Source organism: Meleagris gallopavo, chromosome 8, assembly GCF_905368555.1.
Source record: "Meleagris gallopavo chromosome 8, MGAL_WU_HG_1.1, whole genome shotgun sequence".
Lineage (NCBI taxonomy): Eukaryota > Metazoa > Chordata > Aves > Galliformes > Phasianidae > Meleagris > Meleagris gallopavo.
The window spans coordinates 30,304,088-30,323,124 of record NC_139411.1 but is presented as its reverse complement, the minus strand read 5'-3'; the positions used below and the strand labels follow the sequence as shown (position 1 = coordinate 30,323,124).

General features: G+C 46.3%; 1 protein-coding gene across 11 annotated transcripts in view; it reads left to right on the top strand.

Annotated features, from left to right (window-relative positions):
• Positions 1-5,079: 5,079 nt before the first annotated feature.
• Positions 5,080-19,037, top strand: part of FGFR2 (fibroblast growth factor receptor 2) — a 76,871-nt gene continuing 62,913 nt past the window's right edge. For 9 of the 11 annotated variants that reach the window (XM_085230248.1, XM_085230249.1, XM_085230247.1 and 6 more), the window contains exons 1-2: positions 5,080-5,219; positions 8,952-9,205. In XM_085230248.1, coding sequence (XP_085086374.1) covers positions 9,031-9,205 — 175 coding nt within the window. In that variant the 5' untranslated portion in view covers positions 5,080-5,219; positions 8,952-9,030. Of the gene's footprint in view, positions 5,220-6,114; positions 6,903-7,506; positions 7,689-8,951; positions 9,206-19,037 lie in introns of those variants that run through there. The other 2 variants (XM_085230240.1, XM_085230239.1) reach the window with 2 other exon arrangements.

Here is a 19,037-nt window from a genome sequence, read left to right as displayed (position 1 = left end):
AGAATGCTGGCTTCACTCCAGGGCACTCCAGCTTCTCAAATGCAGTTGTGGGCACCTCAATCACCTGGCAAAGTGGGCAAGGAGGTCTTCCCTCCCACGTGGGGACTGGTGAGAGTAAGGGCATGATTTTCACTGGGGGAGACAAATCAAAGTCCTGTGAGAACTCTACTAGGAGACAGAGATTGTGTGCAAAAGATGGGGAGTACATGTAGTGTGAAGGGCTTGCAGAAGTTTGAGGGCTGAGAAGAACGAGAAAGGATGTTAGTTGTAGACATTTAATACTTTATTACCAACGTATGCTCCAGGGTTATAGAAAGTTAAAAAAAAAAAAATGACTTTATCTTGCTTTTGTGACTATTTCATCTGCTAAGCCTAGCTGATGTTTGCAGATGGGCCTCCATGGTGAAGCTGGAGATAGAACCATTGAGAAAAGACCTCTGAGATCCCCAAGCCCACAACCACCAGTCCGTCTGCTTGGACTGCAGAGCTTTAGTGAAACAAACCTGCACCTATTGATCAACTGGCCACAGAAATGAAAAGCGTGCTGGCCAGCAAAGATTCAAGAGCTGCAGTGGAATGACAAATGGTCTTGGCAACCTTTGTCTCCTTGTTTTCATAAGTCTGCCTCTGTCTTGCTCAGCACTGAGATTTTTATTCATTTTATTTCTGCTTGGAGGATTCAATGCTCAAAGACATTCACCAATGGGTGCTGCTTTCCTCTGTTTTAGAAGAGATGCTGTTCCCCAGCAGCCGGGAGTGCTCTGCAGGACAATGTGTAACAAATTCTTTATGAGGGAATACATAATAAATTGAGGATTTTCTTTTATTTTGATAATTTAGTGCTCAATATCTGCATTATGGAAGTGCCTGGAGGTTCCAGCTGAGCTCAGTGTCTTATTGTTCTAAGCCGTGCATAAAAGCATTGTCTGAGATGAGGAGCTTACCATCTAAATAGATGAGATGAATAAAGGGTGGGAGACAGGAAATAGCCATTATCCTCATTTCATAGCTGGAAAGTTTGGACATGAGCAAATTAAGTGACTTTCCTAGGGGTTGTATAGGAAAGCTGATGTAGAAAGGCAGAAAGCACCAAATGGCCACTACCCAGGGTAATACCCTGACCGAAACATGCCACGTTTCCTGTTTCAATATATCTCACAGCATTGAATAATCACAACTGTTATGTTTTGACTTTTTACCTTAGGACATAAAACTGAGTAGTACTGAAGAGGTTATATGGCTACAAGGCATAACAATCTGGAGGTAGTGCTAGTACTCAAGTGCACAGTGGTGAAGAACTCTTTTCTCCATCTGCCTGGCATTTCTCTCAGATTCTGTTGTGCACAATGGAGAGGGAGATCAAACCAAAATGAGTTTGGTTGTTGTAAAACAGTTCCTTTATGAAAACTCTGTTCCCATACAAGTTTTGCTGCAAAAGAACTTGGGAGCCAATGGTTTACACTTTCATGGGTAATTACTGGGTCTATTTACTTTAAATAAATCTTTGTTTTTTCATTTAGCAGCATCTTGAAATAACAGCAGCAAGGATTGGTGATGGAAGTGGCAGTTTTTAACATTAGAATGGACTCATTTTTACAACAGCATGAAATTATTTTCCCCCAAGTCTCTGACAAACGCGTGGAGCAACTTCGCCTACCTTTGAAAAGAATGTGAGCTACTGAGCCCAGATTTTCAGAAGTGGTTTGTTTTGGCATCCTAAAAAACTGTTTGCTGGTACCAGGGAAGGGCCCAGAGAGGTTGTGGATGCCCTGTCTCTGGAGGTGTTCAAGGCCAGCTTGGATGGGGCCTTGGACAGCCTGGTCTAGTGTTAGATATGGAGGTTGATGGCCCTGCCTGTGGCAGGGGTTTGGAATGTAGTGATCCTTGGAGTTCCAACCCAAGCCATTCTGTGAGTCTGTGAAATACTTTGTAAAACCAGGTAAATATTTTAGCTGCCAAAGTTTGGGTTTGGGCACTTAGCTGTAGAAGAACTTCAAAGAAAATATATCTTGGACAAATATTTACTTGTATCCAGCAGGGTCAAGAAGAAATTTTAGAGTGGACCAAAATAACAGGGAAGAAATGTTGCTTTCCCATTGTCCTCTGTGGAGTAGCTGAGCCCTCGATCATGTGCATGGCTCGGTTGGGTTGCAGGTGATTTTTCCCTGTAATCCTGTAGAGCTTTAATGTGTGGCCTTTTCTTCTTTCTTTTTTTTTTTTTTTTTTTTTTTTTTACTTTATTCGTCTTCCTCTCTTCTTTCTTTTTATTTTTTTCTTGGTTGGATTCCCTTTTTCTTTGTTCTCTGTACTATTTCTGTTTCCATCCGATAGAGACGTGGCACGTAGCGAGCCTGGAGGGCGGGTTGGTATTGGAGGAGCGCTCGCTGCGCTGCGCGGAGCCGTGCCTTGCGCTTCACTGCAGCTCCGTGGAGGAGCACATCTCCTGACTTCACCTCTCAGGGAGGCTGCGAAGAGCCGAGCAGAGGAGCTCTCAGCAGCTTTGCCTTGCGCTTCTTTCTAAGGTGGCTTTTCCCACGTTGCTCCACGGAATTAGCCTCCTGCCTCACCTCACCTCTCAACAGACACAAGTTCTTTGTTTTCCGCTTCGGTTCCGTTCTAGAGTTGGGCTCCGGCACCACGGAGTCCGGCACGTTCCCAGCGCGGGGCCGCACCGTGTGAGAGCATCCCCGGCTCTCCGGCCCGGCTGTGCCCCGCAGCTGGGAGCGCCGCGCTGCCCCGCACCGCCGCTGCCTTCGGGTGGGACCCGCGGCCCAGCTGACAGCGGTGACAAAGGGCTGGCAGCTCTGAAAGATTCAATTTAACTTGCTTTCTCCTCCCCCCCCCCCCGCCTCCGTGTGCGCGGGGACGGCACCGCTGGCGCTTTTGAAAGTAGCGGCGCAAAGGAGCATTGGTGTCCTCATTTTCCTTCCTCCCTATTGATGTATCATTGCCAGGATGAAAAAGGACGTCTCAAGAGCTTTTGAAAAAAGGGGTGACTACTCAAGACATTTTATAAAGGAGGAAGAATGGGGAAGAAAATAGAACTCGGTAGGGGGTAGAAGGAGTCTGAATGCGCGCCTTGTCTGTCCTTTCTTTCGCCTGAAACCTGGAGCTGTTGTTCCTATTCCAGTTCAAACTGTCACCTTTAGTTCGTGATGGCTTTACTGCCCTTGCTCCTGAACCTCAACAGATTGGGGCTTATTTACCTATTCACACTCCTCTGTGGAACCTCATTAATAGGCTTATTAGCCACACCATTCACGTGCAGGAGGGCTCACAAAAAGGATCCCAGCCACTTTGAGAGGAGGAGGAAAAAACTGTAAAGAGATTATGCCCTCATTCAGCGGCCTCGCTGCTGTGAAAGGCTCCCTGGGCCCACTGAGATCTCTTGAAGCCTAAATATGATGACAGAATTGATCCCCCCTGCACCCCCCCCCCCCCCCTTTTTAATTCCAAACATGCTTCTGCTTTTCTCAGATGGAGGACTCCGGCCGCTGTGGGCCACTTTAGGAGAATGAGGCTCCTTGGAGAGAATAGGGTGCCATTGATAGACTGCTATCTTTTCATCCCGAAAAAGAATAAATTCTGACAAGTGCTTCCAGACATTGGGGATAGGTGTTCTGATTTGTCATTTTTAGTGGAATGCTTCCTTTTCTTTCAGAGCATGCAAAGATACCGATGAATGGGGAAAGGTATTGCAGCTTCCTGTGTCGGGCAATAATTTATGTGAGAATGCATTAAAGGGTGTTTTCAAAGGGCAGTGGACATGCCTGGAGCTGGGGTAAAAAAAAAAAAAGAGATCTGGACTGTGACATTGCAGCTCCTCAACTAGAACATTGAAATGTCTCTTGCTTTAGGAACAGCAGCAACAAAATAAGAATGAAAGCTGTGCTTCTAATGGGCTACAAATTCATCTGCTGCCCCTCGCTGCTGCTGGTGGCAGTGGGAAAGCACTATTTGGGAGGTAAGCACACGGTGCACACAAAACTTGTTTTCAGCTTTCGGTGCTTGAAAGTGTGTAAATACAGAGCAGCACTGCTGTGCGGCGGCAGTCCACGAGAGCCTCCAATCAATATTGCACAGAACAGATCCAGTGGACAGCAGAGCTGCGCTCACATAAAGTAACGTTACATTGATCAGCACTGATTTAATTTGAGGCGAGCAGCATTTATCGATTCAGTTGTCAGGCTGATTCTAAAGAGCAACCTTTTAGTTAATGGTATCTAAAGTAAAAGCTTTATTAAGTCATGCTCAATTTTAGATACCGATATTATGCACCGCCTTAAATAAGTGTGTGCAGAACTACCCGACAGCCGTCCTTCTGCGGGCACCGCCGCTGCTCTCGAACATCACCCACACGCACAGCCGACCCCACGCTGTGCATACAGGCGGTGTTTGCTGGGTGTCACCAGTAACCCCTCAGGATCCCCAAACCCTGCCGGGTACCACCCTCGCAGTCAGGTGGCGGCGGTGGTACCGGGAGGAGTGCGGGTGTCGGCAGGGCGTGAGGGCTGCGTGCGGGCTGGGGGCGGCCGCCTCGCCCTCCCCGCCGGGCCGAGCAATGCCCGCGACCGGAGCCGGGCAGGAGCCGGGACCGAGGGCGCAGCGCTGCGGGCCGGGTTGGGCGGCGGGGGCAGGGGCTCCGTACCGCGGCCGCAGCGATTGGCAGAGCCGAGCAGCGCCGTCCAGGAAACGGCTCGGGTTGCAGTGGGGGGAGTGACCAGGGGAGGAGGGAGGAAGGAGTCGGAGGAGCGTGTGGAGTGAGAGAGAGGGAGGGAGGCAGGCAGGGAGGGAGGAGGAAAAAGAGGGGAAAAAAAAAAAAAAAAAAAGGAGGGGGGTTGTCGACTTGACAAAGCTGCGGCGGCACGGGGAGGGCGGCTGGATGGAGCGGAGCGGGACCCGCGGCGATGCCCGCGCGGGGGAGGAGGCTGCTGGCGCCGGGCACGGCGGGCTCGCCCCTGTGAGGCGGTAGCGCCGCAGCGCAGCGAGGGGACGGGACGGGACGCCGGGCGGGCTCCTGCCTCGCCGCCCCGCCGCCGCCAGCCCCGCGCCCCGCGGGGGATGCGCCGCGCTGCCCTGCGGGGCCCCCAGCCCGCCCCGCCGGGGCTACCCGCCGAGTGAGCGCGGCCGCGGAGCGCTTCGTTCCCCCCCGGTCCCGCGGAGCCGCCGCTCGGCGCCTCGCCTCGGCGGAGCCTTCCCGCGGAGTCCTTCGGCTGCAGGTAATGGCACGGCCGGGGTGGGGAGGAGGGGGAGATGGGGTGAAGGCGAGGAGGCGAGGGCTCGCGGCGCTCCCGACGGGACGGGGAGGCTCGGGATGCTGCGCTCCCCCCGCGGCTCGGACTGCGGTCCCGTCCGGTGCGGCGAAACCTTTAGGGGACGGTGACAGCGGGTCTGAGGGCAGAGGCCCTCTCGGGAGCTCCCCACGGAGCGATGCTCGGCGGAACCGCCCCCGTCCCGCACCGGGAAAGAAAAAAAAAAAAGAAATCCTCGGTGATATATAGGTTTAAATGCAAAACGGCGCGTTCAAACAGTGAGCCATTATGCGGTCGGTGTGAAACGCTATCAACATTTAAAACTTCATTGTCTCCTTTGTACCAAATCCCTGTAAATCTTCCACTAGCCTTTACTCATTTTCATCTGAAAAGCCTGTTTGGGCTGAATAGACAGCAATCAACAGCCTCTGGACTTCTCTCTCTCTCTCTGGAATGTCAATTAAAATGCAGATTTTTTTTTCCCCCCTCCTCATCTCTTAGTGGTAAAAGACTTGAGAAAAACAGGATAGTCTTGGAAAGCGAATGAAAGAAGTTCAAACAATGCGAAAGTACGGAGGCTGCCAGCCGGTTCCCATTAGTCGTCCAGAATTAATGTTTAATAGCTGTGATGCTCAGATTTGCGCGGGGATGGAGACGCGTGCGTACGTATGGCTGCATCTCTGTATAAATAGGTGTCGGTATTTAAACGCATCGGCGCTGGTCGGGGAGCTCGGTGTGCATGGATGGTTGTGGGCAAGGCTGCTGGGTGCTGGCACTGGGGGAAGGTCCGTATTTCATTCAGATTTCGCTATTCCCCACCTAATAGAGAGCACTGCTAAGAGCTGCCCGATGAGCAGCGTATTGATTTGGTTAACATGCTCTACAAATTGGACTCTCCCTGGGGAGTGATAAACATCTTATAAACAACAATGGGAGTAGATTAAAAAGAACGCTGAGCGTTGAATTTAATTAATGCCACTGCTGAACAAGAACTACTTGTTTGTGCGCGAGTGTGCTCGAAGTGGAGGAGAGCTTGGAGGAATTTGGTTGGGCTCCCAAACCAGTCTGCGTTCCCATGCTCGTCAGTTTGGCACAGAAATTTGGGCAGGTATGTGACGAGGTGAAAATTGACTTGATGAGCGAGTGGCAAGGAGAGCCATCAATCATTGGGGGCTGACAACTCCTCCCCGAAGTGTAGGCTGAGAGGAGAGACAGAGTTCCCTTTCAAGGGGAAAAATAAACACTACGTGTGGCTTTCACTGAGTCTGAGACTCCAGGAGGGATTATGGTATTGTAGTCAGGAAGCCAGAATTGTGGAGGCCAAAAAGCATGCTGGGGCTGTGTTCCAAACATTGAGATAGAGGTACATAATTACCCAGCACAGGAGGTCCTTCCAGGGATCCGTCCCCTGGTGACTGTGGCTATCAAACTATGAAAAGAATTTGGGTTCGTTTTGTCTTCGTTGGACTCTGCTCGATTTGGGAACGGGCAGCACTCGACCTGTGATTGTAGAGTTGGGTTCTGTGGATGGACCGTTGCTTTGCTGCACTATTTTGAGCCTCTGCTTTGAATTTGGTGTTGCCCTGCGGAGGAAGAGTCCCTCCGTGCTGCTGTTGGATGCTCAGTGCAGGAGCTGGCAGCCGCCTCCAGGTGAGCAGTACTGTCAGGTGGCCTTGGGCTGCCATTCGGGATGGGCGCTGGGGCAGGACCAGGCACACTCTCTAAATGGCATTGAATGCAGCCTGAAAGTCCTGTGCTGCTGAATTGTAGGTGGGATTAACGCTGTTTAGAAAAAAGTCTGGGATGTATGCTAGCGTTCTGGTATGTTTTCTTTTTGCAAAAATATGGTTAAGCTTTGCATTTATATACATAGCCTTTAATCAGGCTTTACAGGATGATTTATGGAAATTAAATTAGCTTTACCTCCAGCCTGTTAATTAGGATTTATACCTGCTTTACAGCTGGATAAACTGAGCTGCAGAGCTGGGGCCGTGGGGCTGTGAGTCAGAGGCTGGGACCCGTCCTGGGGGCAGAACTTCAGCTCCACACCTGCATTGCCCTCTCATAGGAAGGTGCTCTGTGGGCTCTTCTCCAGTGTCTGTGAAGTGGTCTGGTGGTGGTTCAGCTGGAGGTGGAACAGTTGCGCGCTTGTGGTCTCATGCTCTGCTTCAATCTCTGAAGGACCAACGGCGCATTGAGCTGGGATGGGAAAAGATTGCCCCAGAGCGTCAGAGGTTCATCTGAAATGCTGTGTATGAACCGTTTCCCCAACTTGATCTCTTCTAAAATCTGCTTCTGCTGACCCTGGGAGTTCCAAGGGTGCCCTGCAGAATGCCTGTCCTCCGTGCTGGGAGCTGGGGTTGGGTTCCAGCCCTGAGCTAGAGGTTGAAGAAGTCTGAATTCACTCCTTAATGCTGGACTCCATAAAGGGAGAAGGTTTGTTTTTGTTTGTTTTGCTGAGTTCTGCACGCTGTGGTACTGCAGCTCAGGCTTCTTTTTTCCTCCTCTATTTAAGGATGGGGGCGGGAGGGGACAAAAGAGGTTTTATGCTATTCTTTCCCCAAGACCAGTGCTTCTAAGCTTCAGTTGTGTCTCATTACTTCTGAGATGAATTGTTGGCTGATTTGAACGGCTTGCTTGATTTATCCATTGACAGTGGTGTACCACCTTGTACTTTTTGGGGGGAGAATACAGTGTAGTTGTCAGGGTGAGCTGTTGGGTCACCCTGTGAGGATGATCTTGGTGTGGTGCTTGTGAGGTCCCCAAAGTATCTTTGGCACTGCTTCTCATCTCTCTTCCATCAGCCCATGGCAGTGCTAACAAAATAGTCAGCTCCATCTATTGAAATTCATTTAGCTTCACCTATTGAAATTAATTTTACGGGAATGAAATGAACTTCTATCTGAAACATGTATTAATGAAGACCTTTGAAAAGAGGATGCTTGTGTTCGTGTGTGTGTGTGCTGTACAGTTGAGCATGTGTAATTGATGCTGGGGAGGTCTTGTGTGCAATTCCTGCCCAGGTTTATATGGCTTTCAATTGCTGGAACGCAGCGTAGTTAACCAGTACCTCTGTGAAGATGGGTCCCTGTTACCTGCATGGGGCGCTCAGATGTTAAAAGGCACTGAACTGAGGTGGAATAGGGTACACCTATAGGAGAGCTGGAATTGTTGAGGCAAAGTGAGGTTTTATGGGCTGTCTGAGCCTACGGAGTGTTTTTCAACTGTTATTATAGTGGAAAACTACTGAATTATTGAAACTTCAGCTGCCTGCAGAGCTGCCTCGGTGAGGGAATGAAAAAACTTACATAAACCTTCAAACAATAACAAGAATATAATTTGTATAATTGTGGTAATTTTGCAGCATTACAGGTTATGTGTCTGTACATGTGTGCGCCTTTATTATTTTTTTTAAACTGTATATTTTTTCTGTCAGTAAAATAGCTCTCTAAATACGTGCTGAGAAGTGATTTTGTGAAAACAAGGAGGACTTGGTTACACCTCGGGTGATGATGGAAACTGCTAACAGAAAATGAAAAGTCACTCACTTTTCACATATACTTGAAGCTGGAAAAGTATTTTTCCCATCCTCCTCCTCCTCCTCCCCTCTTCTCCTCAGCTCTGTTTGGGGCTTTGTGGGGTTTTTCGGTTTGCATGTAGGATGGTTTTGCTGACAGCATTTAATCTCTCTCCCTGCAGCCGCCGCCGTTCCCGGTGAGGAGGGATTGCCCTGGCCGAAGGCACTGCGTTCTGTCCATGCTCCTGTAGAGGTGCTCAGATGGGATTAAAGTCCACATGGAGATATGGAAACGGACCAGGAACTTGCTCTAAAAAGATGGTCAGCTGGGATTTGGGTTGCCTTATCTGCCTGGTGGTGGTCACCATGGCTGGACTTTCCCTGGCTCGACCGTCATTTAACTTAGTTGTTGAAGATGCCACTTTGGAACCCGAAGGTAAATCATTCTAGAGTACTTAATTCTGCAAAAGGAGTTAATTTTAAATACGTCAACATCTGAAATTGAAGTTAACAGCTTTACGTGCGTTGGTAAATAGAAGGCAAGTAACAGATTTGCCCTCAAGAGTTATGTTTTCCAACTTTCCCTATTCACATGCAGACTGTGTTCATGCAAGCATGTGTTTATTTAATCTTGGGCAAGCAGTAGTGTCAATGATTTCACTTGGGACTGTCATCGCGTTGTATAATCACAGTGTACAGCTGAAAGCTTTCAGGAATGGGTCTTTAAGGAAACCTGCTGCGCTTATGTACCTGTTAGGTATTGCTCAAGAAAGGACACTGCTGGGTAGCTGTACGTCACTGTGATTTGAACTACCTGGAAAGCTGGGAGGAAAAAGAAACGCCAGTTGTTTTTAATCACGCGCCCTGATTGTTTAGCTTTGCAGGGCACTCTGCAAAGGCAGGTGTCACAGCCCTATTGGTGTTTGTGGCTGGTTGCTATAAATTTCCCTATTGTTGTTAATGTCCAAGAACAATCAGTACGCTGTCTGGATCGCAGGGTCTGAAAGTGCACATGAGATCTGAATAGCAAGGAGAGATTATTGCTGTGAAAGCAAAAACTAATTGAAACCTTTGCACTGAAAGAGAGGTTCCGATAAAATCTCCTACTTTGAGCCTGCACCTGTTGGTATGTTCTTTTAGGTTATCCCACCCTCAAACTTCCCAAAGTGTTTTTCTTTATAGAGCTAAGGAAGGGCTGCTTTTCTTCTTGTCCTGAGCTGCTTGTACTGTGATTTTATGAGAGTATAGGATCGTTTCTGCCCGCTGAACGCCCCGGAGAAAAGCAAGGCTTCCTTCTTAGAGTTTTATTTGTCATTTGGAGAGCTGATTGCATTTCTATTAGCTGTCAAAACAATGTAATAACCCATAAACCATATTTCATCCGGCAAACTTTCTGGGGGGAATTTGGCCTATACGCGTCCTGCTACCCATGTCCAGGGATACAGCCTTGTTTTTATTTAATCTACTTTCATGCAAAACGTATTTGTTTCTATCCACTGCCTCTAAAAATAGACGTCACCAGCTAACGCATTTCTAGAATCTCTTCCAAGTACATTTTTATTGATGGCAGGGGAAAAATTATTTAGAGACGATGAGCCCTCCTCCCTAGCAAGCATTCCTGAAAAAAAAATTAATGCAGTGTAGCAATATTGTCATCTGTCATGGACAGAGACTGTTGATAGCAAAGCCTCTTTGGTTCATCCCTTCCCCTTTTGTAGGTAACATGAGAATTTGAGAAAGCTCAACTCTCATCACCACTTACTGTATGATTTGTTAATTGCACATCTGGTGCCTTTTTGGCTTTTCAGAGGAGAGACAAAATAGGGATGATTCTGGTTTCAGATGAGCTGTTTATAGGGAAGTCCACTAGTTTTAGGGGTAAATGGGTAAGAATGTGATTGCATGAATCATGCGGGGAGAAGGATTAAAGTTTTTGACTTATGCCTTAACAGCTTTCTTTTAAAAATATGCTTCTTCCATGAGGAATACCCAGTGGGTGAGAATCGAAGTGTAAATTGCTAAAAACTGCTGAAAACTTCTTCCCTGGGCAGGAATGTTAACTTACATGAGATGATCTTAGACGTAAGAACTTGAATCATTACCAGAAAGGGGGAAAAAGAGCTTCTCAGTTAATGGTATAATATTAATGGTATAATAAGAGCTTTTATGCTGTAGAATACAGGCAATTGTGTGGGATTTATATCTGAGATTTGGGAAATAAAACCTCTTTTATGTACTTTGTTAAACCCTTCTCTAAAAAAAAAAAAGTACCCACTCTTTACTGAATCACCTTCATTGGTTCCATCACTGCCACCCACAAGCTCTCCGTGCTGAAAGGAGAACAAAACGCTCTTTTAAAAAATCTCTTCAAAGACAAAGCTGACTTTTATTGTTACTATTTTTTTAATTTAGTGAATGCCAAACTTTTTGGTCACAGCTAATTTGAGGCAGTCAGGTGCTCCAAAAACGTATGCTTTTGGTTGGGTTGCTGACTGAGCAGTCATTAGAGCAGTGACATTTTGGACCAGCTGAGAAGGTCGCCAGGGCTGTGACCTTTTGTGACATACTTTGATCTGTTCCTTAGTCTTCCTTCGTGGACATGCCCTGGATTTTGTCTTTTTTTGGTGCTAAGTGCTTGTATTGTTGTTCTTTATTGTCTTAGTGACTCAGAATATTCAAGAAGCTGCATGCAATGTTAACAGGAATTGAGATTGTGGCTTTTGTTCTTTTGGCTGTAATAAATAACCCCTGGTTGAAATACAGTCATCTCCTAGCTAAACACAACTTTAGGGACATTGCAACCACTTTCTTCAGGGTCTGTAGTTAAATACGTGCTTTAGCACAAGCAGTATTCATCTCTCGGGGGATTCAGCTGCATAGCTGTGTGTACACATGCACGGAGGTGCTTTGCTTTGTTACCTGCAGTATATCTGATCCCTTTGGTAGCACCCTTCTCAGAGCTGCTTTCATACAGCGTCGGGCTCTGGATCTGATCTGTGCCCATTCGCTGTTACTCTGGGACACGTAAAGATGCTCATGCTGAGAGGGAATCTTGAGCCATAGTAAACTATATTGTCAATATTGATATCATGGATGCCCACTAAGGACTGGGTCCTGGGTCTCTTTATCATTGGTTGCAGTGCTTGCTTTCTTATTCTGTGATGGCAAGATCAAGGCTGAGGTGGTGTAAGCAGAAGCAGGACCTGTAGGAGCTGGTTTGGAGACTGTCAGCAATCGATTTCTGCCTTGTATCAAGTGTTTACAGATATGTTTTTTTATCCCGGGGAGCACAAAGACTTTCTGCTTCTAAATATTTAGAAATGAGTCTGCCCCAGTGTGCATAAAGGAGCCATTCTCTTTCTGTGTACCCAGCCCGTGAAGGCCTTTGACAGCCAGTGTTACAAAAGGGCTTTGACCGCACACATGGCTTGAAGGGTTACTTTGTGAACTGAATAATTAGTTTAGACATAAATTTGATAAATAGCAAGCTCTCCCTTGACCTTTCCTTGCCCAGGCTGTGTGTTATCGTTCTGCTGGGCAGCTAATTTAGCCTCTTCCCCATGCAGTGATGCTAGCCTTGGAGTGCCCGCTCGGAGCCCTCGCCTGGTGCAACAACAGCGTGTTTCAGTTCTTTTAATTTAGGTCAAATTTCAAAGGACTGATTTAAGCTTTCCACAAGGGACAGCCTAATTCTGTGTCCTGTGAAAAAAACAAAAAACAAAAAACAAAAAACAAAAAAACCCCCCACAAAAACATCATAGCTTAAAATGGCCCTGAATGCTTGTTTGGGTATCTGCTAGGAGCCGTGGTGAGCGATGCCTTCTGTGGACTCCAGAGCGACCAAAGATTTGTCACCTGAGCTCTGTCTCAGTTCATGGACACTGAACAGCATCCAAACACATTCAGTGTGGTACCCAGAAGAGTATGGAGCTTTTTGTAAGCACACTGCTTTATCCGCAGGCTTGAAGGGTCGCGTTGCAGGCAGTCACAGCGTGGTGAGCTGATTGGGGTTGCTTCGTTAAGTGTTGTGCCCCACCTGATGAGGCCATGGGGTCCTGCAGGGTGTCTCTCAGGAACCATTCTATGATGATTCTATGACCATGCAGCAGATGGAAGGAGGGCTGCATGGCAGTGGGATGTCTGCTGTCACCCAGAGCAGTGTGCACACTCGGTGCAGCTGGCCCTCTCTATGCTATGGGCTCTAAGGCCTGGATGCACCTCTGGGTCAGGTAGGGAAAATAAAGCAAAAGCATCCAACCAGAATTCCCTTGCAATGTTGCAATTTTCAGAAGATAAGCGCTTGTAAGTTGTGATTAACACTTCAAACTGATTAGTTAAATCTGGGGGTAATTACTGCAGGCCGTTACAGGGGGATGTTCCATCCCCACAGATTCAGGTGTGGGTTGGATGTCCTTTTACAGATCCAGTTCCGTAAGTTATTTGGCCCAGTGTAGGAAATTACTAGGTGAGATTCTGGGGAATTGGACAGGTAATCAGATTTAATTGGTTTTAGTGCTTCCATTCTGCCCTGAAAATCCACTGTCCATCAGCAGCACCGCGGCCTGGAGCTGCAGGCAGATGGGCTGCAGGCATGGCTGCTATTTATGTTTGGTGTTGGTAGTCATTGCAAACTGGTAATGGGTCAGCATGGCAACTGTTTTGCAAAGCAGCACAAATAATTGGATATTTCAAACTTAACTGCCAATTTAGAAGTCATATTTTTTTGGTGCGTGTTTTTGTAGGGGGGAGGGCTAATTTTCTGGAATTTGATTCCTTCAGTGTTTTTTTGGAGCCAGAAGGTTTTCAAACATGCTGAGCTTTTTTTTCTTTTTTTCTTCCTTTGACTGACTCCAATGGCAACACAGTTTTAATTTTGAAATAGTTGTTCCTTGGCAGAGGATGTGCAGTGAATTTCAGGCTATCGTAATTTTTTACAGGCAAGTTGCAAGCCTTTGAGAGCAGCGTTTACAATGGAAATGCTGACAGCCCTGGTTATGCAAGGTTGTGTATGCATGAGATGATGGACTATTGTGGTGTTGCAATAACAACTGTCGTATAGCCCTTAATGAGTGTATGGCTATATCCAGCTTCAGCATGAATGATTGCTTGCCTTTTAGGAAATAAGTTCAAAGACCTTTTTTTTTTCTTTTTTTTCTTAGTGTGAATATCAAATTTAGGTAGAGAAGGAAATGTGAGAAAAATACATAGCAACCCTTAACTGTCAGATTTTAATCTGTGAAGCATTTTGTGAGTCCTTATGATTGAAGCTTTACAGTGAAAGCAGAGACTTTCCCTTTTGGAGGCAGCACTCTTTAGTGATACAAATCCATATTTTTTCAAAAGAACCATCATTCACTTAGGCAAGTTGCATCTTGTCTGCTTGCAGTAGCACACCTGGCTTACCTAAAAGAGAGAGCTTATTTCAGTGCAGTTAAATGCAAAATCTGTGCTGAAAATTTGCCAGAAACCCCAAGCAAGTCTGAAAAGATGAGACGTGTTGCAGCAGTGTGACCTTATTCCCTGTTTTTTGCCCAGGCCTGGACAGATACGAGCGTTTTTTGGTCGGAGCGTGGTAATTTGTGCTTGGAATGGCTGTGGGGAGCAGGGCAGTGCTCAGCACAGAGCCTGTGGGGTAAACTTAGTGAGTAATGTTCATCTTCAGTGCGTCCTGTCTCATCTCTTAACTATCACTGGTGTTTTTATAAGATGAACCCCTGTTTTGTAGGAACACTGAGCGCTGGCTTCCTGCTTTAGAGGATCAGAGCATCCAGCACCTAGCACAGAGATGTGCCCCATGGATTTCAGTTTGTGCTGGCTCAGGTCCTTGCACTGCTTGTGGCCTCACAAATGACATTATCCATATCAAGGAGAGGGACAGAAGGGCAAGCTCAGTGCTGGCAGAATTCTACTGTGCAGCTTCCATGCTATTTTTATTTTAATTGTATTTTTAAAATTACTGTAGTGAAAGCATTTGGTGAACCTCAGAGAAGCCGAGGAGCTCGGAGATGTGACCTACTTTAATTCCCTTCCTCACATGCCATTGCAAGTTCTGTGTAATTATTGCTTTTCCTCCCCCACAAAAGAACTGGCTCATCAGTTTGGGACATTGACTGATTTCGAGCTGCCTCGCCTCACAAGCTGAGAGGAAAGGAAAATCAGTTTGTACAAGGGGAAAATAGCATCGTTTTGGAAAGTTTAATGGGGTAGGCAGTGTCGTGTGCTGGGGGATTGGTGAGGAGGAAAGGGAGAGGATGAGACGTTGGTTGAGGAGGAGAAAATCGTGTTTTTTTTTTTTTTTCCCCCCACTGTTTTCTCTCCCTCTTAGTTTTGTTTGGAACAGGGTTCTGTGACATCGGAGTTATCATTTCAGACTTTCTCCCGGGGGGGCTTGTCCAAATTGTGGCCAAGTTTAAATGGGATTTGAGGCTGGATGCTGTAGCAGTCTGTGCTATGCAGGATGTGTCCGTAGGAGGTTAAATCGCGGTTGGGTGGAAGAGAAGTGGATCAGAACACCGTGCTACGACTCAGTTCTTGCACGTAATAAAATGATGCGGTATAGAAAGAAAACAACAACTACGTAAGGTTCACTATATTCTTTAGGATGGCCTGGAGGAGCCCACTGGGCCGAGGTGAGCAGCTGGCAAGACGGGACAGCCGGGCATCCAACCAGCTCTGCCAGTTTGCAAAGTGCCCTGCTCAGTGTCTGTGTTGCAATGTTTAATTTGTTTCAAGAAAAGCAACATTTATAATTGTGAAGGCTGCTTTAGGCCACCCAGCTGTTTTTAATAATTATTTAAAGGGGGGAAAAAAAAAAAAGTTTAAATGTTGAGGAGTTCCTGAGCTTGGTTGCGTTAAGCATTGTTTAATCACAAAAAAATAGCTGTGCTTAGATCCTATGGTGTTGAAGTACCCAGGTTCAGCTGATGTTGTTTACTCAGCCGGGGAGCACAGGTATTTCAGCCGTGCGGGATTAGCACGGAGGCATTGTAATAAATCTGCGGTGCGTGGCTGCTCGCTAATAGCCCTTCTACTAACAATTCAGAAACATTCGAACCATCTTCCATTAGTATGGCACAGTGCCCAGGAGTGGCTGCTACAATAACGAGTGACCCTGGTGCCTGCAAGTTCAGAATAACCCTTTGTGGGGCACCTGGAAGGGCAGCCCTCCAGCCCGGCTTTGATTCTGGGGCTTGCTCAGCGCTCCTCCTTGCTGCCAGCTACGTGGTTCGTACTTTGCAGAGCTCCACTGCCTGCTGATTAAATACTACCATCAGTTAAGAGTCTTTTTTTTTTTTTTTTTTTCTCCAAATCCCACCTTAGGAAGTGGGGAAGATGAATTTCAGTGGCAGAGCGGGGAATAAACGAGATGAGACTTCCAGACGAGCTGCTGAAATTAAAGAGGATTTGTATAGTCAAGTAAAAATGGGATTGTGTACAAAAGAAACAACTGCTGACTTGCTTATAGGGAATCTGAATAGATGTTCTCAGCCTCCAGAACTAGTGCTCGAAGGTGAAATTGTGCAATTTTTAACTTCTTGGTTGTAATTTACTACTTTTACATGTTGAATAGTAATAGTCCCAAGCACAGCCTTTGGCAAACCTGGAAAAGAAGTAGGGTTGTGTTTTTATTGTCTGGATTTATACTGTGTTCTGTTTTGTTTTTATGCTGCTCTTGAAATGCAAATAAGGGACCTGGAGAAAAGCTGTAGATGAGAATGGATGCAAGAAAATATGGAAAACAGTAAAACTCTATTCAACTAAATATATATGCTCATACCTTTTGCCTAGGCTGTCTGTAATAAACAGCCTTTCCCAAGCAAACTCTAGCACTAAGCTGGACAATGAAGTTGGTTAAATTGCTTTGCTAACTTGGTTGTATGTAGAATATGGGAAGATTTCTTATTCTGCTGTTGCTGAAAGTAAAAACACCGAGCAAATGATCCCAGCCTCTTCCTGAATTTTACTTTAATGATATAGAAGTTTCTTCTTTTTTTTTTTTTTCTCTCCCCTGTTCTTCATTTGAGATTCTGGAAAAAGGTGATCCGTTTCCTTCCCCTTTGTATTGTGTGATAGATGAGAAGATTCTTCTGTAATGACTCTTCAGTAGTTAATTATTTTTGAGATTGCGTTACAGATATATTACATTCATATTGTACTTCCCAGTACTCTCAGTTAGCTTAGGGACCAGAACTCTGTTGCTTTGTGCATCTAATGGAGTTTTTGTCTTGAAGTGCAATTTGATGCATGGAACCAAAGGTTCAAATCCTGAAGGTGACCTGTAGCTTCTCATCATGTCAGTGACATACTGAAAGGCAGTGTAATCATTTGAGGGTTTTTGGTGTGGCGATTCAAGCTTGGGGGTGATTTCTCTCTCCCTTGTTATCAAGCCTTTGTGCAGAAGACATACTAATGCTGATGTTTTACTGCCTCTTACTTTGTCCCTTGTCTGGAACCATGTCTTGCACTGGCTATTGTATAAAGAAGTCTTCATCCTGTAAGGAGCAGACCGTGAAGAACTGGGACAAACAGGAAGAAATCACAGGGCCGTTCCCAGCAGCAGGAGGTGGCCTCGCTGGTCTCTCTGCTGTTTACTTTGAACTTGGCATGCTCCATGTCTTCCCTGGCTTGGCTTCCAGAAACATGAAGCACACAGCCAAGCCCATGAGCATGTGATAGTTGGCATTTTTGATGTGTGTTATGTGGTTGTGCAGCCGTAACTCAACGATCACAACCATAAAGACAGGTAGGAGCAAGCAGGCTACAAGTTGTAGGAATCTTAATCTCAGTACAAAGCCTGGACACGTACAGTTTTTTTTTTTTCTTTTTCTGCTTCTGAGGAGCAGTCTGCTTGCTTTAAACACGGATATGGGGTGTGAAGTGTCAGCATGACTGCTTTGCAGCCATGACAGCTGGGCTGTAACAACTCAAGAACCTTGGGCACCACAGGAAAATGGGGCTGAGGTCCAGTTTATCCCCACAGCTCAGTCCAGCTGGGCCTGACACAGGTCCTTGGGGTTCAATTTCCCCGAGGGTGCTGCAGTTCTGAAACTGCTGGCATGCTACGGAACACGATGCATAGCAGCTAGATGTATTCATCTGTTGATAACTTTTTGGTGCATCTTTGCTCTTGGCCCAGGGATCTGCAAGTGATGGAACTCTGCTGATCACCAGAATTATTTGTTTTTCTAAGTCTTCGAAGCTTAGGAAAACAAGTTAGGGCCACGTAATATTTTCCCTTAGCAGTGATGACATTGGCAAGTATTTCAATTGGAGCCAATTCTTTTATTTCATTTTTCTTAATGATCTTGGTATATGTAACCCTCAGTAGGATATTGGCACAGTGCTGTGGGTTCAGAGCAGGTCAGGGTGGCTGGAAGCTCTACGCTTGCTGGGATACCCTGCATGTATAACATGGCAATGCTTGCTTCATTTTGCAAGTCTTCACTTCCAGAGCAAAAGGATTCTCTCTGCACTTCACATTTTCACCCCAACCCAACTTTTGCCTGGCTTTATCTCCCATGCAACCATCGGATGACTCGATCCTTATAGAGCAGGGATAATAGGGTTAAAGAAGATGCCAGGAGAAACACCTCGGTTTATTTTGGAGTCTGCTGCATGATGTTTTTGGAAGTTGCTGTGTTTTCAAATAGAACATCCCAGGAGCTTGTTTTAAAGCAAGAAGGGAAGACTTAGGCCCTGCCACTTCTTTATGTTTGTAGCTGTGACATGTATCCCCTGTTTGTTGGTGCTGTGCATTTGGTGAAGGTTTCTATAAGGCCTGTATGGTTTCTATCAGATTTGAACAATTACTATTTTTAAACAGTGAAGGGGAGAAAAAATGATTTGCGCTCTTTAGAGTGCTGTTCATAATGACAGGAGATGTTTTTATGTTTTAAAATTATGAAAGGAAGATGAACAGCTTTGAAAGGAAAGTATTTTATCAGAGCACAGAGACTTCCTGATTTCCTGGCCGAGGCAGAGCCTGGCATAGCTGGCAGCTAGCTGGCATAAGCACGGCACAAATAGGACAGCAGGGAATCCAGTGACTTCAGAGAAAAAGATGGATGAATTGCAAACACTGTGTTGTCCCCCTTTGTGTAAGGAGACGTGCTCAGCCTTTGTGACTTCGGTTCCCTGTTGGCTAACAGCAGTTAGTCACAGCTGCCAGGGGCCACTCTGCTAAGTGGCCATTGCTTTTGTAAGTTGAGTTTGCTATCTGTCATCCTATGAGAAGAAGTCATGGAGCTGCTGTTAACATTAGCCTGGCA